Source organism: Takifugu rubripes, chromosome 22, assembly GCF_901000725.2.
Source record: "Takifugu rubripes chromosome 22, fTakRub1.2, whole genome shotgun sequence".
Taxonomy (NCBI): domain Eukaryota; kingdom Metazoa; phylum Chordata; class Actinopteri; order Tetraodontiformes; family Tetraodontidae; genus Takifugu; species Takifugu rubripes.
This window is the reverse complement of record NC_042306.1, coordinates 4767678-4791786: the sequence shown is the minus strand read 5'-3', so window position 1 is coordinate 4791786 and position 24109 is coordinate 4767678. Positions and strand designations below refer to the sequence as shown.

Genomic DNA, 24109 nt, shown 5'->3' with positions numbered 1-24109 from the left:
CATGATTGAATCTATATCGATAATAATGGTCTTTCCAAGCCATTTAAAGAGAGCTTAAGTATTTTTTTTTCTGATTGTTTTCTCTTTTTTTTAAATCTCCAGCATAGTCCTGAACTTCAACCCCCAAGTGTTGTCTCTTCCTGCTTTTCTCAAATTTACGGTCAATGTCGCCATCTAGTGGCAATAAACAAACGAGCTAAACAGGTCTAATACGGTAAACATTTAAAAACTATTTTCTATGCTATAGCATCATATCAGAGAAATTCTTTTTTGGAATAACATATATTTGCCATTAGTACACCCCATGCATCCATATTATTTATCTACTCCAACACCATATATTCCCTCCTTTCGTGGTTTGTGTACAGTTTGACTAATTCCGGCAGCACTTGAAGGCAGCAGCGGAGACAGCCCGTAACATCCAGACAGAGCGGACACATGGACACATGGACGGTCTATGGAAAGTTTCACATCAGGACCAACAGTGCAAGAAGTCTTAATTTAATCTGCATAAATGGTTCGTTTAAAGACTTCAGTTTTCCTTCCTTCCATTTTTTGATGTTGGACCAGCTGTAACATTAAGATTGCGCAGAACTATTTTGCGCTAATTAACTCTTGTTCCTTCGTACCGAAGATGCACAACGAACTAAACGAGAGGAAGGATGGTTGTGACACTGAAAAAGACTGTAAATATATTCACGGGCTTGGCCCTTCTTTTCCAGTTTCATCTAAATTGTATGAAGCTAAAGTCTGCTTACGGTAAGTCATAAATAGTGCTTAAGCAAGATGATCGTAAATAACCAACTATTAGGGAAGAAAAATGAAGTGAAATTCAGGTTTGAAATTTAAAAAATATTGATTATTTTACTATTATCACGTTATTGTGTTTTACAAACTGTTTTTTGTGGTCATTCATCCATTCGCTCACATTAGCATTATGCGTTTATAGTTTCTAAATCACTGCTTGTATTTTCTACGAACATTTTTAGTTTTATGCTTTAGATTTGTGTGCAAAATTAAATGATATTATTTTCGTTTCTTCCTCCAGCCACTAGGGGGAGTTTTATATTTTAACCGTTAGAGATTAAAACAATTTGACAAAATCTGCTTGAGGAAGCTGGTTTGTTTTTCAGATTGTTTTGGACAAAGATCTCACAAAGTCACACTTTTCCAGTGTCGATATAAATGTTCTTCCAGCTCCGTCCTCCCGACTTCTGCACCACACACGAAACCCGCCCACTTCCCACATCACACCTACACACAGGTGGATCCTGCAGCCACAGGACCAACATGTGACAGATTTACAGACACAACACCCACCGCTGCCCCTTCTCACATGTCTCCTGGAGCTGCTGGTGTGAGGAATGTGAAATATTCTTTCGCCCTCTGCTGTGAAGAGTAAAGTTAGGATCCTCTGTTGTCATTGGGAGGATGGAATGACATCATATGTTTGCTATATGGTCACACAATCCCCAGTTTGTTTGTGTCCTGCAAGGAAAATATGCACGAGTTTAGTTGTTAATATTTAAGACGTCATCGTCTTGTGTTGTGTACAGATGTATTAATTTTTAGGTTTTTGAATATACTCATTGATGTATGACTGAATGGAAAATATACTTCTGCTTGGTTTTTCAGGTGTGTACCTCACTGACTCACAGGAGCTGTCTTCTCCAGAGGGGCCATCAAATGTGGGTCACAAACCCATAGAAAAGGCCCGGTGGCCATTGAGGAACAGGTCTGAGGCTCCCAGGGGACCTGCACATAAGAGGGGCCCCGACAAAGAGCAGCATCATCCAGAGGAGCAGAAAACAAATCACATACCTACACAGACTGTGGTAATACTTAAAATGCATAGTTCTCATTCATGATATTTCAGGATTTTCTTAAGGTAATAAAAATATTAGAATTATAATTGTTTTTTAATTATTATGTTTAGCAATGTGAGTTTTATAAAGCAGGGTTTTTGTTGCGTGAACCAGATAATCAGCTCCTCGGTGTGTTGCTTCTTATTTTCTCCACCTCCACCTTGCTTTCTTATTCTTGCACAGGATATTGATCACACCTACTACACATCTAAGATCTACGGTCCTGGAGATGCTGCCAGTAAGGAGCTGTGGGTGAAGAGGGACGATATGTGGAAGGTGTGTTCTTTTCTGTCCAGCAGCTACAGACAAACCGAGGTAGGAATCTGCCAACCACTCACACTAGTAAATAAAGATTTACATTAACTTTGAGTCCACGTGACAAAGATGTTATATTAAAGGGATGATCACTGGAAAGCATTTCAGCAGACAAAGCAGTAACAACTGTGAAATTTGTGCATTTTTTTTCCCTGTGTATGAATGTGACCTGTCCTCTTTTCCCTTTTTGCTTCTTATTTGCAGAGAGTGACTCTTTCCTTTGAATTCCCCTTCTATGGTCACATACTGAAAGAAGTCACAGTGGCAGCAGGAGGTTGGTCCTAATGTAAAAATACGAGCTGCAGATTTGCTTGTGAACAGTTTCTGGCTATTTAAAACACTGACATTTTGTTGGACCCGTTGCACGGCGACATGAACATTGTGAATCGCGGCACGTTTTGTCTGACAGGCTTCATTTACACCGGAGATGTGATCCACCAGATGCTAACAGCCACCCAGTACATCGCACCTTTAATGGCAAACTTCGATCTGCATCTGTCTGAAAACTCTAATGTGCTTTACTCTGATAATGGTGAGAGAGACAAACAAATCTGCCCTCTGTGTCCTATTGTCATTTAAAAAGTACAAACGTATATGTGTGCATGTCTGTGTTTATGTGTTTATACTGTCCAGGCACTGCACTGGTGGTTCAGTGGAACAGGGTTGTCTTACATGACAACATCCGCGTGGGTACTTTCACCTTTCAGGCCGTTCTGCACAGCGACGGGCGCATTGTATTCGCATACAAACAGGTGACTCCTCTTTTCCTCTTCATCATTTTCTTTGGAACGGTGTTGATTGCAGTTGGTTGGTTTAGATCCCCGTGGACATCGCTGTCATCAACACAGAGATGCATCCAGTCAAAGTGGGCCTAGCGGACGCTTTTGTGGTGCTTCATGAGCTTGAGCAGATCCCCGGTCAGTGACTGTGACTCTGGTGTTATTGTATAGTTATTGTTAAATCACTGATCTAGGATCTTCCCCCCCACTCCCCCTGCGTCTTTTCTCGCGTGCCCCAGATGTTCGGCGGAGAACCATTTTTGAATATCACAAAGTCGACATCATTAAGTCAAGAATCTGCAATTACACAGTGGTGGAGATGGTTCCTCTCCCAAGTGAGTGACCCGACACACACTCTTCCTTTATTATCTTGGTTGGAGCTCTGCAGAAAATGAGCTTGCGTTCAAAACAAAGGGGCAGCAGATGGCCTGTGTAATGCATTAAAGTTAATTTAGCTAATCCTTCTCCTCCTCCTCCTCAGCCTTTACCTTTTTCCTTCCTCTCAGCATGTCTCCAGTTTACCAGCTGTGGTCCATGTGTCACCGCTCAGATCGGCTTTAACTGCAGCTGGTGTAGTCGTCTTCAGAGGTAACGAGGAACAATAACCGCATGCACAAACACTCTAAAGAGAGAATATGTCTGGCCCAAGAACGTAGAATGAGGTTTACTTTAATTTACTAGAACCTGTGACAAGATCTACTTACTGTTGGGGACTTCTCCCATCAACATGCTGCATTCACAGCATTATTTCCATTTTTGGTGTGTGTGTAGCAATATGAGAGGATTTTAGAGCACATGATTTTGTCATCACCACACTAACATTTACTCCATTTTGCAGTTAAATTATGCATTTAAAACCTTTTAAAATAAATTATTCCCATGTTTGCTAAAAAGAAAATAAAGCATTACAGTTCTGTGTTTTCCACAGTCATCAACTCCCTTTGGCCTGATAACACGAGTGTTTCGCAGATACAATGGCAGATCCTTATTTCAGTCCATGATAGGCAACAACAAATAAAAAGAGTTGGTGAAACTAGACTTTTATGGCTCCACTCTTCCCTCTCTGTTCCCACAGATGCTCCAGCGGGATCGATCGTAACCGTCAGGATTGGGTCGACCTCGGCTGCCTGGAGGAGGTTCACATCGCCGTGATTCACTCCTAACGCATCCGCCTGCAAAGAAGAGCTTACCGGTGTTTGTTTCCCCAGAAAAGGGATCCCCTGTGTCTCCGCACAGCTGACGTCACAAATGCCGCGTCACGCCACCTCGGGCTCACCACCCCTTCGGTTACTCCGACCGCAACCCAGCAGAGGACTTCCAGTCTGGCCTCCACCCCCTTCAGCAAAGCATCCGCTCACACCAGACTCTGGACACACAGCAGCACTGAGGGAAGAGTCATAGCCACCCTGAGGCCTCCTGCTGGAAGAACAGCAGATGGTATGATCAGGAATGCTCCAGAAGCAGCTGTAGGGGGAAGGCGACAGATTGCTGATCAGCAGCAGCACGTGTATGGCTACCACCATGCGGAATTAAGAGCTGTAGCTGACTAAGGTGCGCACGCAGTGAGTTGTGTAAAGACTGACAGTGAGGGGGTCAACTGGTCAGCTATTTCCCAGGCCACTGTGAGCTCCTTGCTGAGTGCATACAGTCTCATGTTAAATACTGCATAGTGTCCTCAGCCGCTGAACAGTCACTCAATGTACAGTGGCCTGCTAAATTTGGGCAGTCCTGATCAAAATATCTGTAAATATGAAGAGTTTAGCAAGTAGAGGAAGCCTTATTTTTCCTTGTTTTTGCATTTTCAAAACAATAGAAAAGGACCCACAATAAAAGGTTGTCCTTCCTGCAAAGTTGGTACTCAGTAGTGCCCCCTGTGGTCAGTATCGAAGCTCGTTAACACCTTTTTGTAGCCAGTCAGGAGTCTTTGACTTCTTCTTTGAGGCATTATGCCCTCATTATTCTTCATAATAGTCTTTCTGATCTTTGGGATTCCTGGGCCACCTCGCACTGCTGTTTGAGGCGGATCCACAGATTTTGAATGATGGTCAGGTCAGGAGGCTGTGAGGGGCCGCGGAAAAACCTTCAGCATTTGCTCTCGAGGTCGCCCATCGCGTTGAAACCATTTCATTTTCAACTTCAGCTTTTTTGATGCCATTTTCTGCAACATAACCCCCAAAGCATCATGGGTCTAACCCACGCTGCTTGGACGGGTGCTTTTTTTCCCTGTGTCCTTTGTTCTCCTTACACGACTTTGCTCTTTGGGACAAAGAGTCCTGTTTTAATCTCAACTCTGATGACTCTTCCATGCGCAGGTGTTGTAGTCAACAGAGGTTCTGAATCACTTTACTTTACAGTCTGATGTGGACAGAAACAGGCAATTATGAACTTTACTATTTCAATTCTGAGCCACACCAGTGTGCTGTAACTGTTTATTCTGTGTTGCTGTTTAACACACCTGTAATAGTTTAATGAGAAGTGAAGGTAAAATTATATATTTCCTGGTAAATTTGAAGAATTTTATGACATGTTGTTGATATGAGTGTCTAATTGTTTATTGACAGTATTTGAGAGTAAACCACATCTGTGTTTTGTCATTTCAGTGACTTATCTCTTTTCTTTTGCAGATGGCACAAAAATGTCCTTGCACTCCAATGAAACATGTAAGTCGCCCCTTCCCTTTGGCCAAACTTCCCTTTGAATTTGAAGTTGAATCAACTATTGGAACAGATCCGGCCTAAATGCATCCCTCACTTTTGATTTTGTCATCTCATTTAATGTTGGAAAAATTGTGGCTGATCGGAGTCTTTTCAAATGTCTTCTATAGCAGAAGAACAGGCGGCAGGACAGAGAAACAAGCGGCATCCTTTCGGTTTACTGGCAGGCATTGTCATGGTGACGGTGATCGTGATGGTGGCGTTCTTCACGTCGGTCTACATATACAACCATCCCACCTCCAGTATCAGCCTCTTCTTTATAGAGGTCAGTCATTCGAGCCCACCTTCATCCTCTTTTGTCAAAGATGTTTATAAAGTAACATTTATTTATCTCCACTGTGCAATTTAACAAACACGTTTAGCACTCCCAAACACACGAGAGAGAATTCTGGGATGTTACACTGCATTTGTCATTCTCCCCACTCAGCGGAGGCCGAACCGCTGGCCAGTGCTGAAGTTCAGGCGCCGCGGGGACTGTTCAACTTATACTGACGTGGAGTCTCTCAGTCAGGACAGAGACACGATGGTGATCATAGACCCCAAACAGTCCTTTGTGATGTCAGACCGCAGAGAGAGCGAACAGAAAGAAGGATTCATCGTTCCTGATCAGAGGGAGCGCTTCCTGGTTGCAGACGCCATCTGATCAAAAACTACATATCCCACAAGGCTTTGGGGCAGAGTTGCAAGGAGTTCTCCGAACACACAAACTTGTTCAATTCTTTGTGAGGAAAACCTCAGACATTCTCAAGGGAACTACAGAATATTTCTGCAATATTTTGATCTTAACTGGATGAACTGATATTATGGTTTTGTCCTTCTTTTTTTGCTAAAGTCACAGGTTTACGACACCTGCGGTGTCTCACAGGAGACCCTGTTTGTTGAACATTTCTCTCAAACTGTTGTTTTTTTCTGCCCTGCTGGTACTTGTTGTTTTTACACCTTCATGAGGAGGAATGTCATATTGGAGTGTCGTTTCCTCATTTCCAGCACACCAACTAAATTCTTCACATTGCACCAGCTGTTTTGTGAAAGGCTGCTGGGGTTTAGAACAAAGTGGAGCACAATTTATACACTTCACTTTAATAGCATACTTTCTTAAGCTAATGAATAAAGATAATATGCTAATGAATAAAGATATGAATAAATATATTACGCTACAACATAACAGATATATGCACATCCCGTGTCAGAAAAATACAGATTTTTATTTATTTTATAATACAATTGCTACAACTGTGTAATCTAACTAAGGGAAACTAATTTCCATTAATTCTAGTTACACCTTAATGTTAATGTTAAATCAAATGACTAAAGGCCACTGTGAGCTCCTTGCTGAGTGCATACAGTCTCATGTTAAATACTGCATAGTGTCCTCAGCCGCTGAACAGTCACTTAATGTACAGTGGCCTGCTAAATTTGGGCAGTCCTGATCAAAATATCTGTAAATATGAAGAGAAAGAAATTTGAAAGAAACTTGAGCTGTGTGATGATCATTTTAACAAGAAAGGATTTGGAAATTAAAATGTGTCCTCTCTTTCTTACATATAAAAGATTTTCAAAAGTGTTTAAGCTGTTCCACAAAGTCAGGACAACACATGGTGCTTTACCAAAGTATTTCAGGCATATTGAGCTTTAAAATGAACTGAAGGCAAACAGTTTTTGAATGAAGACCAGACGGAGGTGGGGGGTCAAGGCACTTATGTGTTGGAACAAGGACGGACATTCTGGGCATATAATGTTTCAGGTCTTCTTTGACTCTGTAAAATAATCAAATGTGACAGAAAAAAGATCAATTTAGAGGCGAGAGTAAATTAAAGCTTTTAAAAAAAAGATTCTTTATTGGGTTGAATGCAGTTATACTGTATGAATATGTTTCTGACCTCTTGCGGGCGGTGCAGGTAATCGCCTCCTCTGCTGCCTAGAAGAGTTCAGGGTGACAGGCTGCAAAAAAAGGTTTTTCAATTCACTTTTTACTGCGCAAGATACATGATACTTGTGATATGTTAGAGGGTAGAGCACCATAACCGGACTTGTCCTCGTCTTAGTGACATGTGTGTCCACATTCAGGCCCGCGTTCTTCAGAGCAGCAATCCTGGCAGAGATGTTGGAAACCTATAGCGCAAAAAACACACTGGACTGATGCTGCACACTCATGTTTAAATGAGCTTAAAGATCAGAACTCACCTGTAGATCGGACTGATGGACTTTGGCGGCTGCCGATGCCACCTGCTCCTCCAGGAAGGACAGCTCCATGTCAGATGTAGTGCTGCTGATGGCCCTGGCGCATTCTTCCAGGTCGCTAAGCTCCGCCTCCAGACCGTACGCTGTGCCGGCTGCCACGTACACCTAAACCATAAAGATCATCGCCAACATCAGAGGCCAAATACCTCCATGGTCATGATTGAGGGGAAAAAAAGGTGATCTTACGTTCTCCTCCAGCCTGGAGAACTGTTGATCCAGTTTTTGGGGGTCAGTGTTGGGGGGCAGCGAAATGCTGGAGAGCCTAGGGTCTCCCCCCTCCACTCCCTGCAGCAGCTCTTCAGTAGCATTAAGCACCTTCAGGACTTCAGTGGTGATGCTGCGCAGAGACACTGCAGAATATCTCTGCACCACATACAATAGGGTGGACCCAATAAATAAATATCATCTTCAATTATTTCATTTAGGCATAAAAATGAGACCTTCAGGAACAGGAAAGGAACAGCCAGGTTCAGGAACAGCCAAGTTTTACCTGCTCTAGAAGAGTGGAAAGCAATTGTACAGATGAGTAAAGCTCAATTTCAGAAACCTACAACACAAAGAGAGAATAATGCGCAGAAGAGAACAGAGCAGATGTAACAGAGAGCGTTAGTGAGTTAGAACGCCGGGCCAGCTGGGTTAGAAGTGGCACGAGCTGGAGAAAACAGTGTGAGCAACAAAAATGAAGCAGTGAGACAGAGAAGTCTGTCCAAGCTCAGTTTGTTGACAATTATTCATTCTTTAAATGTATCAGTGAACAGGTAAACCAACTATAATCATCTTAATAGAACCTTAAAAAGACCCAAACTTCTCACTGAACTAAACGTAGCTCATAGCCTCAACTGTGATTCCTGGCATCATGGTCAAATCCGCGATGCATTTTCATGCATTTTCATATTGTCTTACCAGCTGAATCTCCTGTGGCGTGAGTGGACCCTCCGGGACAGATGTGTCCTCAACCACAGCTGCATTTTCTTTTTTGTCTTCCTCAAGGCTTTCATCTGTTCTTTCGTTCTCTCTGACCACTCCCACTGTCCCATCTCGATCTTCTTTGACGGTCACAACTGCAGCATCCTCTTGTCTTGAAAGCATCACCTCTCCTCGCTGTGACTCCGTTTCCTCATTTTTGTTTCCAGATGGAGGACTTGCTCCAACGGTCTCCGTGACCGTTTCCATGACAGCTGACTCTGCTCTCAAACCCTCAGACGTACTTTCACTCCCTTCCTTCATCTTTCCATCCAGTTCTTGGTTTGTTTTGTCCTTTTCCGGAGCTTCTGCGTTGACTTCCCCTCCCTGCATGTCTTCCAAAGTCATCGTTAACATGCTGTTGATCATCCTATCGAACTCTTCATCCTCCTCATTGCTCTCCTCTCCCCCTCCTCTTGTTTCTGGGCTTTCCTCCATCTCCTTTACTGTCAGGGGCTCTGTTTCTATGTTTTCATCCCCAGGCTCAATGTAACCACTCTTCTCCTCTTCTTCTTCCTTTTTATCAGTTCTTTGGCTGTCTAAAGAGTCCCATGTTTCTTTTTCACCACTGTTTTCGATTTCATCCCTTAAATCGAACATTTTCACATCCAGATCTCCAAATGATTCTCTCCTCTCCCAGTTTGGTCTGGTCGGGCCCTTCACGTCTCCTTCGCCCTTCTCAACGTCCTGCTCGTCCTCAGTGGACGAAAAGCGAGAGGTCCTGACTAAACTGGACAGATGAGCCGCTCGGGCGGCCTTCTCTGTTTGAAATGTCCAGAGCGACTCTTCCTCCACCTCCCCCATCTCCTCACCTCCACCCGCTCCGTCCAGCTCCTCATCCGTGGAGGAGAACAGCGTGGCGTTGGCCTGATGGGCTAATTTGCAGACTTTCACAGCCAGCTCCTCCTGCTCGCCATCGTCCTCTTCCTGGACGCCGACTCTGTCCAGCTCGTCCTCTGTGGAGGAGAACTGACTTGCCCTGACTTCTTTCTCCAACTGGCAGATTTTTAAAGAGAGGGCCACTGTCTTGTTGTTCTGCCGCTCTTCATCCTCGCCCTCCTCCCATTCTCCCTCACTCAGTCCAGTTTTGTCCAGGTCGTCGTCCGTTGACGAGAAGTACGTGAACCTGGCATGTGCTACGAGCCGGCACAATCTGTCTTTCACTGCATCTTCATCCTCTTCCTCATCTTCCATTCTCCCTTCATCCAGCTCTATCCCCCAAGACTGCTCATCTTCTTCACCTCTGTCCTCACTCTCCTGACTCTCTCTCCTCATCTGCACATCACTACAATCTCTCACTACCTCTTTGTCTCCTTCTTTTTCTTCTTCTTCCACTACTTCTTCTCTGTCTTCATCTTCTTCCTCACCAGTTGAAGACTCAGCGTAGTGGCCTGCTAGCTGTTGCCGTGCTACAGTGCGTTCCTGATTCCTCTGATTGGCTGTTACATCGCTGTCCAAGTCCAAAAGATCAGCGTTTTTGGCAGCTGCAGTCAAAGTGTCATCGGCCAAGGCATCAGAATCAAATACGATCTGATCGATTTCTTTTCTGTTATCCTGTAACAAATTAGAACAGATTGTTTTATACATCATGGAGAATATGTTATAGATTATCCACCTTCTGACATTTGATTTGACAACAAATCATTTATTTGATTTTGCACTAATTAGGGCCCGAGCATTAATATTTTGATGCCTCGCCATAAAACAGGAAGTGGACATCACTTGGGACATGTCTTGTTTGATCAGGGCCAAAGGTCATGTGTGATTGTGGTCTGGACCTAAACAAATTCAGTTATATTCAGTTATTGATATAGCACTACCTGCTGGTGATAGGGGATGTCATGTCCATAGTGTGATAGCCTGCTCAAAGGATGTTGAGCTCAAAACTGGGTGAGGACCTTGATGACGCTCTGTTGCAGAAATTGCTAGTTTTCATCAGAAGGCGTGGCCATGACGACGTGGAGAATATCATTGGCTCGCCATTAATGAAAAAGTGCATATATTTTCCTATCTCTTCATAAGTTTGACCATGTTTGGCCCGAACCTGGGTAATTTTCAATATTTGCTTAATGTTACAGCGCCCCCTAGATAAATTCAACAAAGCATTTGACCTATGCATGTGACAACTTGGTACACATGCGCAGCATCCAAAGACCTACGAAAAAGCTGCAGGGGGCTACCCAATGTCACGGACCAGATGAGAACCCAAATGCGACACCAGAGTTTGGCTGAACACCGCTTTATTGTCAGAAACAGACAACAGACGGGATTTACCGAGGAGCGAGCAGAATAGAGTAGTCAAGATCGAGATCGGGCAGAAGGCAGACAGGGTTTACCGGGGAACAGGCAAGGTCGGAACCCGGCAGGCAGTCAAACAGGAATACGCTGGAAAGTCATCAGGAACGAATAACGATCTGGCAGGGAGCAGGTGTGCCTCCGGGGATTAAGAAGAGTGCTCATTAGAGTCCTGATGCACAACAGGTGTGCGGGGCGAGGCATGATTGCCCGCAGCTGTGACACCCAATTGTCATAAAATTGCTCTGTAGGATGCCCTACAGATTCAGAAGTAGCATTTTTTGCTTGATTCACTTGCAATTGATTGCAGCTGATTTTCTTTCTCCATTTGCTCACTATGGCGACTCGAGTTTGAACGTCCGGCATCCAGAGACCACATCTCACCCTCACTGATGGGTGTGGGGAGATCTATCAATGCTGCTATAGCAGCTTTAAATACCCAATTAAATTGAACAAATTACACTGTTTGTCCCTGAAAATCAAGGTCATCATGACAACACAGACATTTTGGCAACTGATTTATATTTTTTTCAGCTCTACATGAGTTGTCAATTTCTTCCTAATCTGCTGTGAAGTTCACCCAAAACAACCTTACAGCAAAGACTACTGCAGTATTGTAGAATATAAATATTTCTTACTGGCAGAGAAGAAGGTGCTAACTTTTCCTCCTCTTCCTTCTGCTCGGCAGCCACCTCTCGCTCATCTTCCTCCACATTTAGGTTCACATCTACAGTGCTGTTGCTGCAGGATGGTGACGTTTGTGTGATCTCTGCCGACACCTTCTTTAAAAGAGCCAGCAAAGGTTCGTGGGAGGTCCAGTTCCCCTCAGAGTCTCTGACCGCCTCGCCTCCGCTGCCTCGCTGGGACGGCATCCAGTCGGAGCCAGTAGAGTCTGCGATTGCTTGATGGATCTCCTGCAGTGTGTCGGTCCAGGAGGTGTTGGGCTCAGCTTCGGTGTCGGGGGTTGAGCCCTGGCTTTCCTGGGTGGACAGCGCGGCCGGCTCCCTCTCCAAAGTGCTGGAGATCAGACTCTTCCTTCTGTTTATCAGGCCGGGATGTGACATCTTGGCACTCTGGAGGGCAAGCCAGTTCCCATCTGAGCTCTTTAGCACTGAGGACACACCTACACACACACACACACACACACTCTAGTAAAACCTGAAGTAGCCATAGATAGCGCAGTAAATATTGTGAAGTGTTGCTGATCTCACCAGTTTCATCCAGCCAGTCTACACTCTTCCAGGTGGAAAGAGCTGAGCTGACACCTTCCTTATAGAATGGCTGGTCTCCGATCAGACTCAAAGCCTCATTGTCCAACAGAGAGAAGGCCGAATGTGATCTCTGAGCAGAGGTATTAATGACCCGCGTTAATCATTTGAAACCAGCAAACGTCAGCAAATAGCAATAAAATCTTCTGAATGGGCAAAGAAATCAAAAACACACTTCTACCAGACTAGCAACATTTATCATTGGTGGCTGCCTAATCCTGCTTTCAATTAAAATGAAGTTAAATAAAGTTAATTTTAATCTCACACTTCCTTATCAGAGATCTTTCTAATTTGTGAAAAAAAAAGTTTTGACATTGAAGCCTTCAATCTGAATCGAGCTATAGATAAATAGAATAAAAGGATAAATTAAAAGAAATTGGAAAAACATGCACTATTAAATATGTCTGTCTCTGTTTTCTGTCTAGAAATTAGAAGTTTCCATTTTGAGTGTACCCTCAGGTGCGGGTGCTCCAGTATTACTGTTGCTATTACAGGTGTTGTAAAGCGGACTGAGACGATGTCTTTTACCCAGAGGTTCTGTTTTGGAGATGCTTCATCACAAACCAGCTGATGGTCGGTTCTGCGCTCACTCAACAGTTCCTGGTCATATTCCTCCCTCATGTCAGCCAAGGTTTTCTTCCTGTTGATGATCTGAGAGGAACAGAGTTGTGGTTTACACCCAGAGCTGCGTCAGCCATGCGCTCCACACAGGAGGTTCAAATAGGGCAGCAGATGCTGGATTTTGGCGTGCCATCAAAATCAACCTAATTCTGCACATCTGCCACTCGGTCAGATGGCAATTCAGGCGTTTCTGACCTTTTCCACAATCGTTTTAGCCAGTTCCTCCACAAGCTCTCCTCTGTGCTCCCGCAGATACAGCGCCTCATTCTGCTTCTCCTGCTGAACACACACATCGAACAACACTTTTTCAGCAAAAGTTACACACATTCTAAACACAGATTTGTTTTAGCTGATATCATAATTTCTCGCTTTTCTAAAGTGCTTTTGATGTTAAATGGCAGCCACAACTGGCACCTTAATTGTGGTTTTGTGTATTGCTGCATCTGATTTGCATCTTTTTCTAGTTATTTCAGCCATGTGACTTATTAAATAATGATGTTCTGCAGTCATCACAGCTTTTATCACCATGTTAAAAATCAAATGGACCATTTGAAATGAGTTAGAGATATAAACAAAAGTATCCTTTGTGAGCCATGACGAGCATAAATAACCTGGCTGCTGGCGGCGACCTCGGCCTTGGAAATGGCCTCGTCTATGGCCTCCTCGGCCACCCGCAAAGCCACAGAGAGCGTCTCTGCCATGCTGTGCTCTGGACACACACACACAAAGCAGAAACACACTCTTTGCTATCCTGAACAGAGAAAGCAGGTAGGCCAACAGCACCTGCTGCTTATCATTCAACTTCAAGGTCACTTTAAATGCATCAACTCAGCAGAGAGAAAATATTGAATAAATCTGAAATATTTTTATTGGACACGTGTTTCAGTCACTTGCCCTAAAAAAACTGTACTTTATTAGAAGGCAAAAAGGACAAATAATAGAATAAATACTTCTAGTTGCTGAATATTTTGGAGATCAAATACTTGATCTTTCAAATTATAACCAGCAAATTCAATAACAAATCATAATGAGAATCAGCGATGGACTCAAAACTATCTTCAAACCTTCAGTTTGTCTGTAGAAGGCTGAGTCACTCCCACAGATGCTGCCCTCATTGCAGACGCTCTCCTCATAGGTGCTGCCCTCTGTGCATGAACACACACGCACACACACCAACACATATTTGTAAATGGAATGATTGACAGAGGAAGTACAGATTTCAGTCAATAAGTTGTTTTTTGTCCATCCAGCTCCACGCCCTGAGCTCTCGTCGCATCTTGTAAATTTAGGCAACAATGTCGCCATTTACGGTTGCATAAGTGCATTAGCGCGGCCACGTCTTTGGCATTACCGAGCGACCTGATCTGTGCGCGGCAGGCCCTGGCTTCACAGGCAAAGCAGAGCACGTGGGGCCGCAGGCAATCATTTTAACAGACTCCGGGGACTTGGATCACGTTATATCAACTGGATTACTTTTAAAAGTCAGACAGTGAAAATCCTATAGGCAAGCATTAGTTTAATGTAAGAGATTATGTGAATTAAGCAGAAATCTATTGTTCCCACTGTGTTTCTATGAGAAGACATCTGTGTGTCAGGACACATTTGGCCACAGCACATGGACATGAGACTCACGGCCAGCTGCCTCTCATGCAGTGACTAAAAGTCAGAGCAACCCCGAAGGCATCGCAGAGTGATATACCCGAGTACGCGAAGCACGATGCTACAATCCTGGCAGTGCTAAAAATGGTATATAGAGGAGCTGCAAAGGGACTAAAAATCAGGCTCGATGAAAGTGTACAAAGGTGTTCAAAGAGCACAACAGTTCGACCCTTTTTTGTGGTGCCATGTTGTTTCTGTCAAAAAAAAGTACAGCTGGAAAAACACTTTCTTTCTCCTCTTGTTTTTTTTTTATTCCTGATTTCACCTTCTTGGTTCCTTGTTACCCATCGGGAAGGATGCATTCACGGGGTGGGGTCGGGAGCCGATGCCTTTACAGTCGATGTTCATCCTGTTGGCCCAGCCGACATTACTCTTCGGTATGAGTTATCAGAGTTTTTTCTGTGATGCAGATCCGATATGTCGGCTGAATAAACATTGCTGTTCATCCAGGGCAGGTCTGTCATATTCAAATTAAAATGCATCACCCTGTGTGTGTGTGCGTGTGTGAGAAAGAGAGAGCGAGAGAGGGATAGGAGAGGAATTGGAAAGAGAGCTTGTGAAGCAGAAAGAGATGATGAGTGGTGGTCAGATGGAGTCTTAACTCCCACGGGGGGGTCGTCCGCCTGCAACCTCCCCGACCACAAACACTCATAATCCCTCGTCTGTTCGCTCAGATCAGAGACTCTGACCTCTTGGATGGACATAAACTCTCTCCGTCCGAGAGCAGATGAGCACGCTGGAGCATGTGCTGCTGCATGGAAAGTGATATTTAAAGAGGTGAATTACATCAGCACGGCTGGCTCTAGCAGAACCGAGCACCAAATGAGGTGGATTCAGCTAAAGAAACGTTTAAAAGCTTTACCTGTTAGCTCTGAAAGCGCGCTGTGCTCCACCAGGTGCTTCCGATAGAGGGTCTTCAGCACTTTGGCGCTCCCAAACCTCTTAAAGCGCTTCCTCACGTTATTGTAGAACCACTCCAGCGTCTGTGTCTTCAGCAACCTGAGAGAGGCTCCAATATATCATTGCTATTTATTCATTTTTACTTCGCAGCTTTCAAGCATTCATGCAAGCGCTGCATAGTCAGACGAGACAGACGAGAAACCAGAAAAAAAGGTCAGTCGTTGAAAAGGTCACCGAAAAAAAGGAAAAAAGAATCTAAATTACATTAATAAGACTTATCAGTTTCACCAAAAGTTCTTTGTGAGGGTGTAATAATACCTAAATCCATCACCTGTTGATGGACGTCCTAAACTTGCCCACACAGACACGCACGCACGCACGTACACACACACACACACAGACTTTACCTGCTCTTCTGGCAGGCTGAGCACAGCCAGCTTCTCTCCTGCTTGTTGTAGGCGCGGCAGGCCTTGCAGACGTTGTAGCGGCAGTCGTGGCACTGGCGCTTGGGGTTGAGCAGGAACGTGAAGGGTGAGCAGCAGCGGATGCAGCAGCGCTGGTTGAAGCAGCGTTGCCGTGACAGCAGGAGGCAGCGACTGCCCTCTTCATCCAGCTCCTGCCTCAGTTCACTGTGGGGAGGGAGGCAGGGAGGTTTAGAGGGTGTGTGTGTGTGTGCGCGTGTGTATGAGAATAACACGCTTTCTCTCCTGTGCATCAAACTAAACCTGGGATTCAAATAAGACGATTCTACCAAGGACAAAAACTGCTCACAAAGGCTCACCTGGTCTCACTGATCCTCTGACCCTCTTTCACCAAAATGGAGCAGAAATTAAAGCCGTTTAACAAAGTCGGTCATTTCAGAACAGCGAGTAGTGGCAGTGGCATAATGTAAATGATGGCAGGAGAGATACACTCCTAAATGTCAAATGATAACAGAGCATTTGAACATTGATCTAAAGCCCCCTCCTGCTGTGCTCCTAAAGGTTAAAGGAGGAAGCTGTCATGAATAATACATTCCGGCATTTCTTCAGCAGCAGCACTTTTTTTTTTCCTTTTCTGCTCCAGAGTTTCAACATAATGTGCGTAGGTTTTCAGTTTTATCCTACTTAATTTTTAATCGCCTAAATTTGTCACATTGAGGAACTTTGGCTACAATTGTGATTGAGTAACTCGCACCACATGATTGACATAATCACAAATTTACTGTTACATGGTTTCATTTATTTTTAATTGGGACAAAACAAAGCAGTTCAAATGTCCACACAAATATGTAATTACGCATCCTGTACTTGTATTGTTGATTTTAGATCTTAAAGTTGCTGAAGGAGCACAAAGGAGGGACAAGGTTCTAATTTAAAAAAAAAAAAAAATAGTTGAAGTTTTGGTTACAGTAACCCTGTTAAGCATGTTGTCGTGGATACCTTGATTGAAATGTAAGTATATTTTCACATGTAGCATCATGCAGCATCCAAAAAAATCCCAGCGGCCTTCAGCTGAGAGGTAAGGTCGACCCTGAATAAGTTGCCAGCTAAGATAGCCGAGATACAAAGACATTCGTACCTAAGATCAATTTACCAACCTCCTAAATGAAAGTCTTTGAAGTATGGAAGGAAGCTGAGGTAGCCACAGAGAACCCACACAGACAACGATAAGGGGACAACATCTAAACTCCCCCAGGCCCCCAGGGAGAACCTTCTGTGATGTATTAGTATTAAAAGTATTAATGGGGGAGACAGTAAATGAAAGTGATAACGTCAAGGGAAAATGCTAATAAAAGCTGAGTTATGACATGAAATGAAAAGAAAATCAGTTCTTTCTTTGTATTCAAACAAACTGTGATCGGGCTGTTTTGGAAGCTGGTTCGAACAGAAAAGGGAAGGGAGGCTACTTCCTGTTTGTTTTTAACACTGCAGAGGCAGGATGGGAGCTGTCTCCAGTAGTCTGCACAGGCACTCTAAACACTCACCGAAACATGAACACATGTCCTGCTGCAAGTGGACAAGTATCATGTAGCTGGAAAATGAAAGATGAGATGTTCTCTGGAACATTTAGGTGTTAAAGCAGGAACAATGGCTGCACCCGTGATCAGTTCTACCTGCTTGTCATCACTTTTACACCAATGGAACTCATTCTGTGGCCTAAACCCCTGCGGAATTATTAACAAATGTCATTAGATCTAACCTGAGACGCGCCTCCTCTTTCTTGCGGAGCTTCATGTCCCTCTGTACCACCTGCAGCACATGCTCCGCCTCGTTGTCGGACAGTCCCGACAGATCTAATTTACGGCCCATTCCCGAAGCTTCTGGCTGTGTCTCAATCCCCCGATGGATCAATCAGTCGTTCGTTCCATCTAAAGAGCACAAAAAATAAACATTAGCAGAATTATTAAAACGGTTATGCTATTTTATTATGTGGAACTGCAAACTTGCACATGTAGAAATAAATCAAATTCAGAATGGTGTTAACAAGGCTTAATGATAAAGATTTTTAAAATTTAACGGATCACTACAGCAGCACCTCTGTATATAGCGTCTCCATAACATGTCCTCACACTCCCAAATCTGATTAACAAATCTGTGTGTATGGTGTTAACTTTCAATTAAAGTCTCCCCATAAATGATTAATGTTAAATGAATCCTGCTTTTTTATTCAAAAAAAAGAACATTTATGTGTGCTTCATGAGTACCGATAATTGTTTATTACTTGTTTATTACGTCACTGGCACAGTTTCTCTTTCAACCTGCTCATGACATTTAATATATTTGATTTCAAATTTTTGAATTTCAAGTCACAAGAACATGTGAGGTCAAAGGTCATTGGCTGTGCGCCAAATATTACATAAACCAACGTTGAGGACTTTTGAAAGTATTATCAATAATTATATTATATGAAATCTGTAAGGCTTGTGCACTCAACGGTGCTACCCAATTTTTTCTTTTTCTTTATTTTTTCCATTAGTTACGCATGTGCCATTATAGTAACACATAGCCATGAAACTACAAAGAACAACAGCTTACATATAAATATTGATGGCGAGTTTGAAGTTATATTTTGCAGGTTTCTAACAGCAGTAAAATCAAAGCAACAACTTGTTCCAGACCAGCCTGTAGGTCTTAACGCTTACTGAAGCTTAAACATGCCCCAAACGTCTCAGACCATTTATACAAGTAATTCAGGGGCCTTAACGGAGAGCTGGATTTATTTGTTCTGCATTAGCATTCCTGAAGTCCAAATCTCTCTCATGCCACTAATGATTATCTCATGACAGGACGGGGCAACAGCGGACGGTTTGCGCGTCTTTTATTTCCACTAATATTCTCCAGACGCGCAGGCGCGACACATCAATAGGAAAAATTTATAATAAAACTCACAGATTTCGGGATGTTGGTGTCGCGAAGGGAAACTGCCCACGTTCACAGCTGGACGGGCACGGAGCCAAAAACACGTCGTTCGGGTCGCTGAAATCTCGGTTCCAGAAAGTCGTCGAGATTCTTTAAAATAAAAAATAAAAAAAAGATCTGTCTGAAAATATCCGAGCGTTTGTCTGAGTGGAGAGAAGTTTCCCCCCCTGCAGTTTCGGACCGAGCAGCGAGCCCTCGTCCAGGACTAAACCGGGATCAATCCTGATCCGGGTCAACTTCCACTGTTTCCCTGCTGCGCACAAGAGATTAGCGGTAGAGGTGATGAAGTGTGGGAATAGAAGATTATAGCCTGAAACTCGCTGTGTGTGAGAGAGAGAGCTGTCAAATTAAATAAACTACTCAGTGAAATTTCCTATTTAATTGGCGTGACACCAAGCAGGAAGCCTTTCTGGGTGCATGAGCTCCTGTCTGCTCCTGCAGTTTCAGCTGGGTCTGGTGAAAAGTTCAATTTCTTCCCAGTAGCAGGACTGGTTCCCATTAAAAACACTATCCAAAATATTTCTTTTGTAGTAAAAACTATAACAGCCAAAGTTCTATAACAGCCAAAGATAAACACATGGAAGGAGCTATAAAACATAGAATTAAGGGTCTTTTAAGCCATATTACCTCCTCTCTTCTCTTTTTAGGAAGCTTCATGTGCCGCTGTACCACCTGCAGCACATACAAGGTTTTAATGGACCCCAACATCATTGCAGTAGAAACAGGAAGCAAAGGTTTTGCTGTTTGATTGTCATCAGTAGCTTAAACGCTACTCTGTTCCATTCAACACTGCGTAAACAACCACCAACACTCGATGGCACTTGATTGGAATCTGACACAACTGTAAGCATTTACTTCAACAACTGATATATAACAATTACTGAACATTTGACCGATTAAACTGCAGCCACAAATGAATATGAAGACATGGAAGGTCAAAGGTCATGGGCTATGTGGCATATAGTACATAAAAACAGTTTACAGGACTTTTATGTACTGATTGCTCCATCGATAACCAAATATCCAAAAATATATTGATATTTTTAGAAATGTCAGCTCTAAATATTATTATAATATATGCAGAGTTTGAAGGCAAATGTTCCCACAGGTTAGATGTTTTATTGGTAAAAGAAGAAAGAAAACAAAAGGTTCTGAGTATAGGAGAGCCTTTGAGGATGGCCCATTCCACCACATGAATCCCTCATATTCTTTATAGCTGGATAATGACACCATCCACCGCGTGAGGTTTTGTTGTTTTTGAGTTTCACCTTGTCCTGTTGCGTGGCTTGTTTTCACGAAGCTTCCCCATTTTTGCCGGTGTGGTGAAAATCGTTCTTTGCTGTAAATCGTGTTGTTGCCAACGGGCAGACAGACTCACGTTGCTCCACGCAGGCTGTCATGCTGTTGCGTCACGGCCGATTTACCGGCCTCAGTGTTTCTGATTTCACCAAGTGTGTTTTAAAGCAGAGGTGTCTTCTTCTTGCTTCCTATTGGTCGATGGATGGTTGCCATCAGAATATAAGGTGGTCTTGTTGGGTTCTGAACCTGAACTTGCTCAGCCATGGTCAGAGGTCTGCTGCTGCTCCTGTTGCTCCTGCAGGTTTCCCTGCTCATCACTCGCACCAGTGCCATTGCTCTGCAGAAAGATGGACGTCAGCTGTCAGACGATCTGGTAAGAAGAGCTACTTCCGGTCAGCAGGCGCTCTGGTGATCACCCTCAGGCGGTTTCTGCTGATGATGACACTCGGTTTCGTTGTTTCTTTGCTGTAGGGGGAAATTAAAAGACCATCACAGAAGCCGGCTTGTTCTTCAAATTGTCTGTGCTGGTGTCCTGAAGGTCCTGGAACATATGGGCTTTTAAGGGAAAAGGTAATCCACTTTCCATCATTAATGCTGTGTTGGTAATTCACATGTCTCAGAGACTCAAACTCACAGCCTCTCTCTCTCTCTCTCTCCCTCTCTGTCTGTCTCTCTCTCCTCTTAGCCCGATAAGCCCGACCCATTATCCAAACTCTTGGCCAAGCAAAACACATTAACCTGATGGAAATTACCAGTTTTCCAGCTTCTGCAGAACAGCCATCCTACACGTATCACTCAGCGTCTATATGCTGTCTTTTTCACTTATGAAGCTTTTAAGAGTCACTTCACATGCAAAATAAAAGTTTGTATTTCACAGATCTTGTTTTGATTGATTTTTTTAATCAGCATCTAAATGGGACCAGTAACGCCCAAGAGTTGCACGATGGAAAATTGTAATAAATTAAAATTCTAAATTAATAAAATAAATCAACGGAAATTATTATTATTATTATTATTATTATTATTATTATTATTATTATTATTATTATTATTATTATTGTTATCATCGTCGTCGGCGTCGTCGGGAAAAGAGGCAAAAATGCAATGAGGAAAACTCTAAAACACCAAGTCTGTTGACGTAGAGAAACATTTTTTTCGCCTCCAGAAAAGAAAAATCAAAGCAGATTATTTTCGTGGTGAGTGTGAAAGGGGAAACTCCTCATCTGGTCGATTCTACCGGAGGCTGGAGGGAAAATAAAAACTGGAAAATAAACAGTAGGGCTGTGTCATATTGTCATTCTTTCCACATCTCATTCGCAAGAGAGAAAACTCCACCTCAGATGACGCACTAGTGCACAATTCTACTGCTCTGTCACAACAGAGACAGAATAATACTCCTCGATCACGGCGATGTAGGTTCCGGAAGCTGTGGGATCTTTAAATAATGGTTGGTGCTAAGGTAGAAAACATTAAACACTTACATTTGTTTCCACCTGATTGTGCAAAAAATGTTTAGAATGTTGTATTTAGTCTCAAACAGTGGTCTCTCGACTGAGCGCGTCATTATTCTGGGTGCCAATTCCAACTGCGAGGGTTTAAAAAAGCTCCAGCTGATCTCAAGGCTGTCCACAAGATGCCTTAAGGCCAAGATCTGAAGAGGAGGACAGTAGTAAATCATCCCAGCAAGCCCCATTTACACTACATTTTCAGACATCCACCACAAAATTCCCGTTAAAAACACTATCCAAAATATTTCTTTTGTAGTAAAAAAAAACAAAAAAACCCTCTTGAATGGAATTTTCGTGTTCTATAGCAGTCAAAGATAAACACATGGAAGGAGCTATAAAACATAGAATTAAGGGTCTTTTAAGCCATATTACCTCCTCTCTTCTCTTTTTAGGAAGCTTCATGTGCCGCTGTACCACCTGCAGCACATACAAGGTTTTAATGGACCCCAATATCATTGCAGTAGAAACAGGAAGCAAAGGTTTTGCTGTTTGATTGTCATCAGTAGCTTAAACGCTACTCTGTTCCATTCAACACTGCGTAAACAACCACCAACACTCGATGGCACTTGATTGGAATCTGACACAACTGTAAGCATTTACTTCAACAACTGATATATAACAATTACTGAACATTGGACCGATTAAACTGCAGCCACAAATGAATATGAAGACATGGAAGGTCATGGGCTATGTGGCATATAGTACATAAAAACAGTTTGCTCCATCGATAACCAAATATCCAAAAATATATTGATATTTTTAGAAATGTCAGCTCTAAATATTATTATTATATATGCAGAGTTTGAAGGCAAATGTTCCCACAGGTTAGATGTTTTATTGGTAAAGAAGAAAGAAAACAAAAGGTTCTGAGTATAGGAGAGCCTTTGAGGATGGCCCATTCCACCACATGAATCCCTCATATTCTTTATAGCTGGATAATGACACCATCCACCGCGTGAGGTTTTGTTGTTTTTGAGTTTCACCTTGTCCTGTTGCGTGGCTTGTTTTCACGAAGCTTCCCCACTTTTGCCGGTGTGGTGAAAATCGTTCTTTGCTGTAAATCGTGTTGTTGCCAACGGGCAGACAGACTCACGTTGCTCCACGCAGGCTGTCATGCTGTTGCGTCACGGCCGATTTACCGGCCTCGGTGTTTCTGATTTCACCAAGTGTGTTTTAAAGCAGAGGTGTCTTCTTCTTGCTTCCTATTGGTCGATGGATGGTTGCCATCAGAATATAAGGTGGTTGGGTTGGGTTCTGAACCTGAACTTGCTCAGCCATGGTCAGAGGTCTGCTGCTGCTCCTGTTGCTCCTGCAGGTTTCCCTGCTCATCACTCGCACCAGTGCCATTGCTCTGCAGAAAGATGGACGTCAGCTGTCAGACGATCTGGTAAGAAGAGCTACTTCCGGTCAGCAGGCGCTCTGGTGATCACCCTCAGGCGGTTTCTGCTGATGATGACACTCGGTTTCGTTGTTTCTTTGTTGTAGGGGAAAACTAAAAGACCATCACAGAAGCCGGTTTGTTCTTCAAATTGTCTGTGCTGGTGTCCTGAAGGTCCTGGAGGAAATGGGCCTTTTGTGGTAAAGGTAATCCACTTTCCATCAGTAATGCTGTGTTGGTAATTCACATGTCTCAGAGACTCAAACTCACAGCCTCTCTCTCTCTCTCTCCCTCTCTGTCTGTCTCTCTCTCCTCTTAGCCCAATGAGCCCGACCCATCACCCGAACTCTTGGCCAAGCAAAACACATTAACCTGATGGAAATTGCCAGTTTTCCAGCTTCTGCAGAACACGTATCACTCAGCGTCTATATGCTGTCTTTTTCACTTATGAAGCTTTTAAGAGTCACTTCACATGCAAAATAAAAGTTTGTATTTCACAGATCTTGTTTTGATTGATTTTTTTAATCAGCATCTAAATGGGACCAGTATCCTTTTCCAGAAAAGAAAAATCAAAGCAGATTATTTTCGTGGGTTGAAGTGTGAAAGGGGAAACTCCTCATCTGGTCGATTCTACCGGAGGCTGGAGGGAAAATAAAAACTGGAAAATAAACAGTAGGGCTGTGTCATGTTGTCATTCTTTCCACATCTCATTCGCAAGAGAGAGAACGCCACCTCAGATGATGCACTAGTGCACAATTCTACTGCTCTGTCACAACAGAGACAGAATAATACTCCTCGATCACGGCGATGTAGGTTCCGGAAGCTGTGAGATCTTTAAATATTGGTTGGTGCTAAGGTAGAAAACATTAAACACTTACATTTGTTTCCACCTGATTGTGCAAA

At 43.3% G+C, this 24109-nt stretch overlaps 2 protein-coding genes across 6 annotated transcripts; one reads left to right on the top strand and one right to left on the bottom strand.

Annotated features, from left to right (window-relative positions):
* The first annotated feature begins 338 nt into the window (after positions 1–338).
* On the top strand, positions 339–6861 carry plxdc2a (plexin domain containing 2a). Its single transcript, XM_029831333.1, has 15 exons — positions 339–517; positions 635–759; positions 1636–1835; positions 2049–2180; positions 2385–2454; positions 2590–2712; positions 2814–2932; positions 2998–3097; positions 3199–3294; positions 3466–3547; positions 4035–4095; positions 4168–4396; positions 5584–5619; positions 5784–5938; positions 6101–6861. Exons 2-15 carry the CDS (start codon positions 663–665, stop codon positions 6314–6316), a joined length of 1716 nt encoding a protein of 571 aa, XP_029687193.1. The 5' UTR covers positions 339–517; positions 635–662; the 3' UTR covers positions 6317–6861.
* myripa (myosin VIIA and Rab interacting protein a) lies at positions 6860–20389 on the bottom strand. 5 transcript variants are annotated; one of them, XM_029831329.1, is made up of 19 exons: positions 20290–20389; positions 19649–19693; positions 18992–19111; positions 17802–17970; positions 16028–16249; positions 15583–15719; positions 14126–14206; positions 13673–13770; positions 13257–13340; positions 12969–13091; positions 12384–12513; positions 11811–12295; positions 8818–10431; positions 8405–8461; positions 8101–8277; positions 7858–8019; positions 7693–7785; positions 7554–7614; positions 6860–7430 (listed from the first exon to the last, which is right to left on the bottom strand). In XM_029831329.1, the coding sequence occupies exons 4-19, from the start codon at positions 17909–17911 to the stop codon at positions 7414–7416; spliced, it is 3651 nt and encodes a 1216-aa protein (XP_029687189.1). In that variant the 5' UTR covers positions 17912–17970; positions 18992–19111; positions 19649–19693; positions 20290–20389; the 3' UTR covers positions 6860–7413. The 5 variants fall into 5 exon arrangements, with proteins under 5 accessions (XP_029687189.1, XP_029687188.1, XP_029687190.1 ...); XM_029831328.1 differs by lacking the exons at positions 19649–19693; positions 20290–20389 and having other exon boundaries at positions 18992–19446; XM_029831330.1 differs by lacking the exons at positions 19649–19693; positions 20290–20389 and having other exon boundaries at positions 13257–13337; positions 18992–19446.
* Between the last annotated feature and the right edge of the window lie 3720 nt (positions 20390–24109).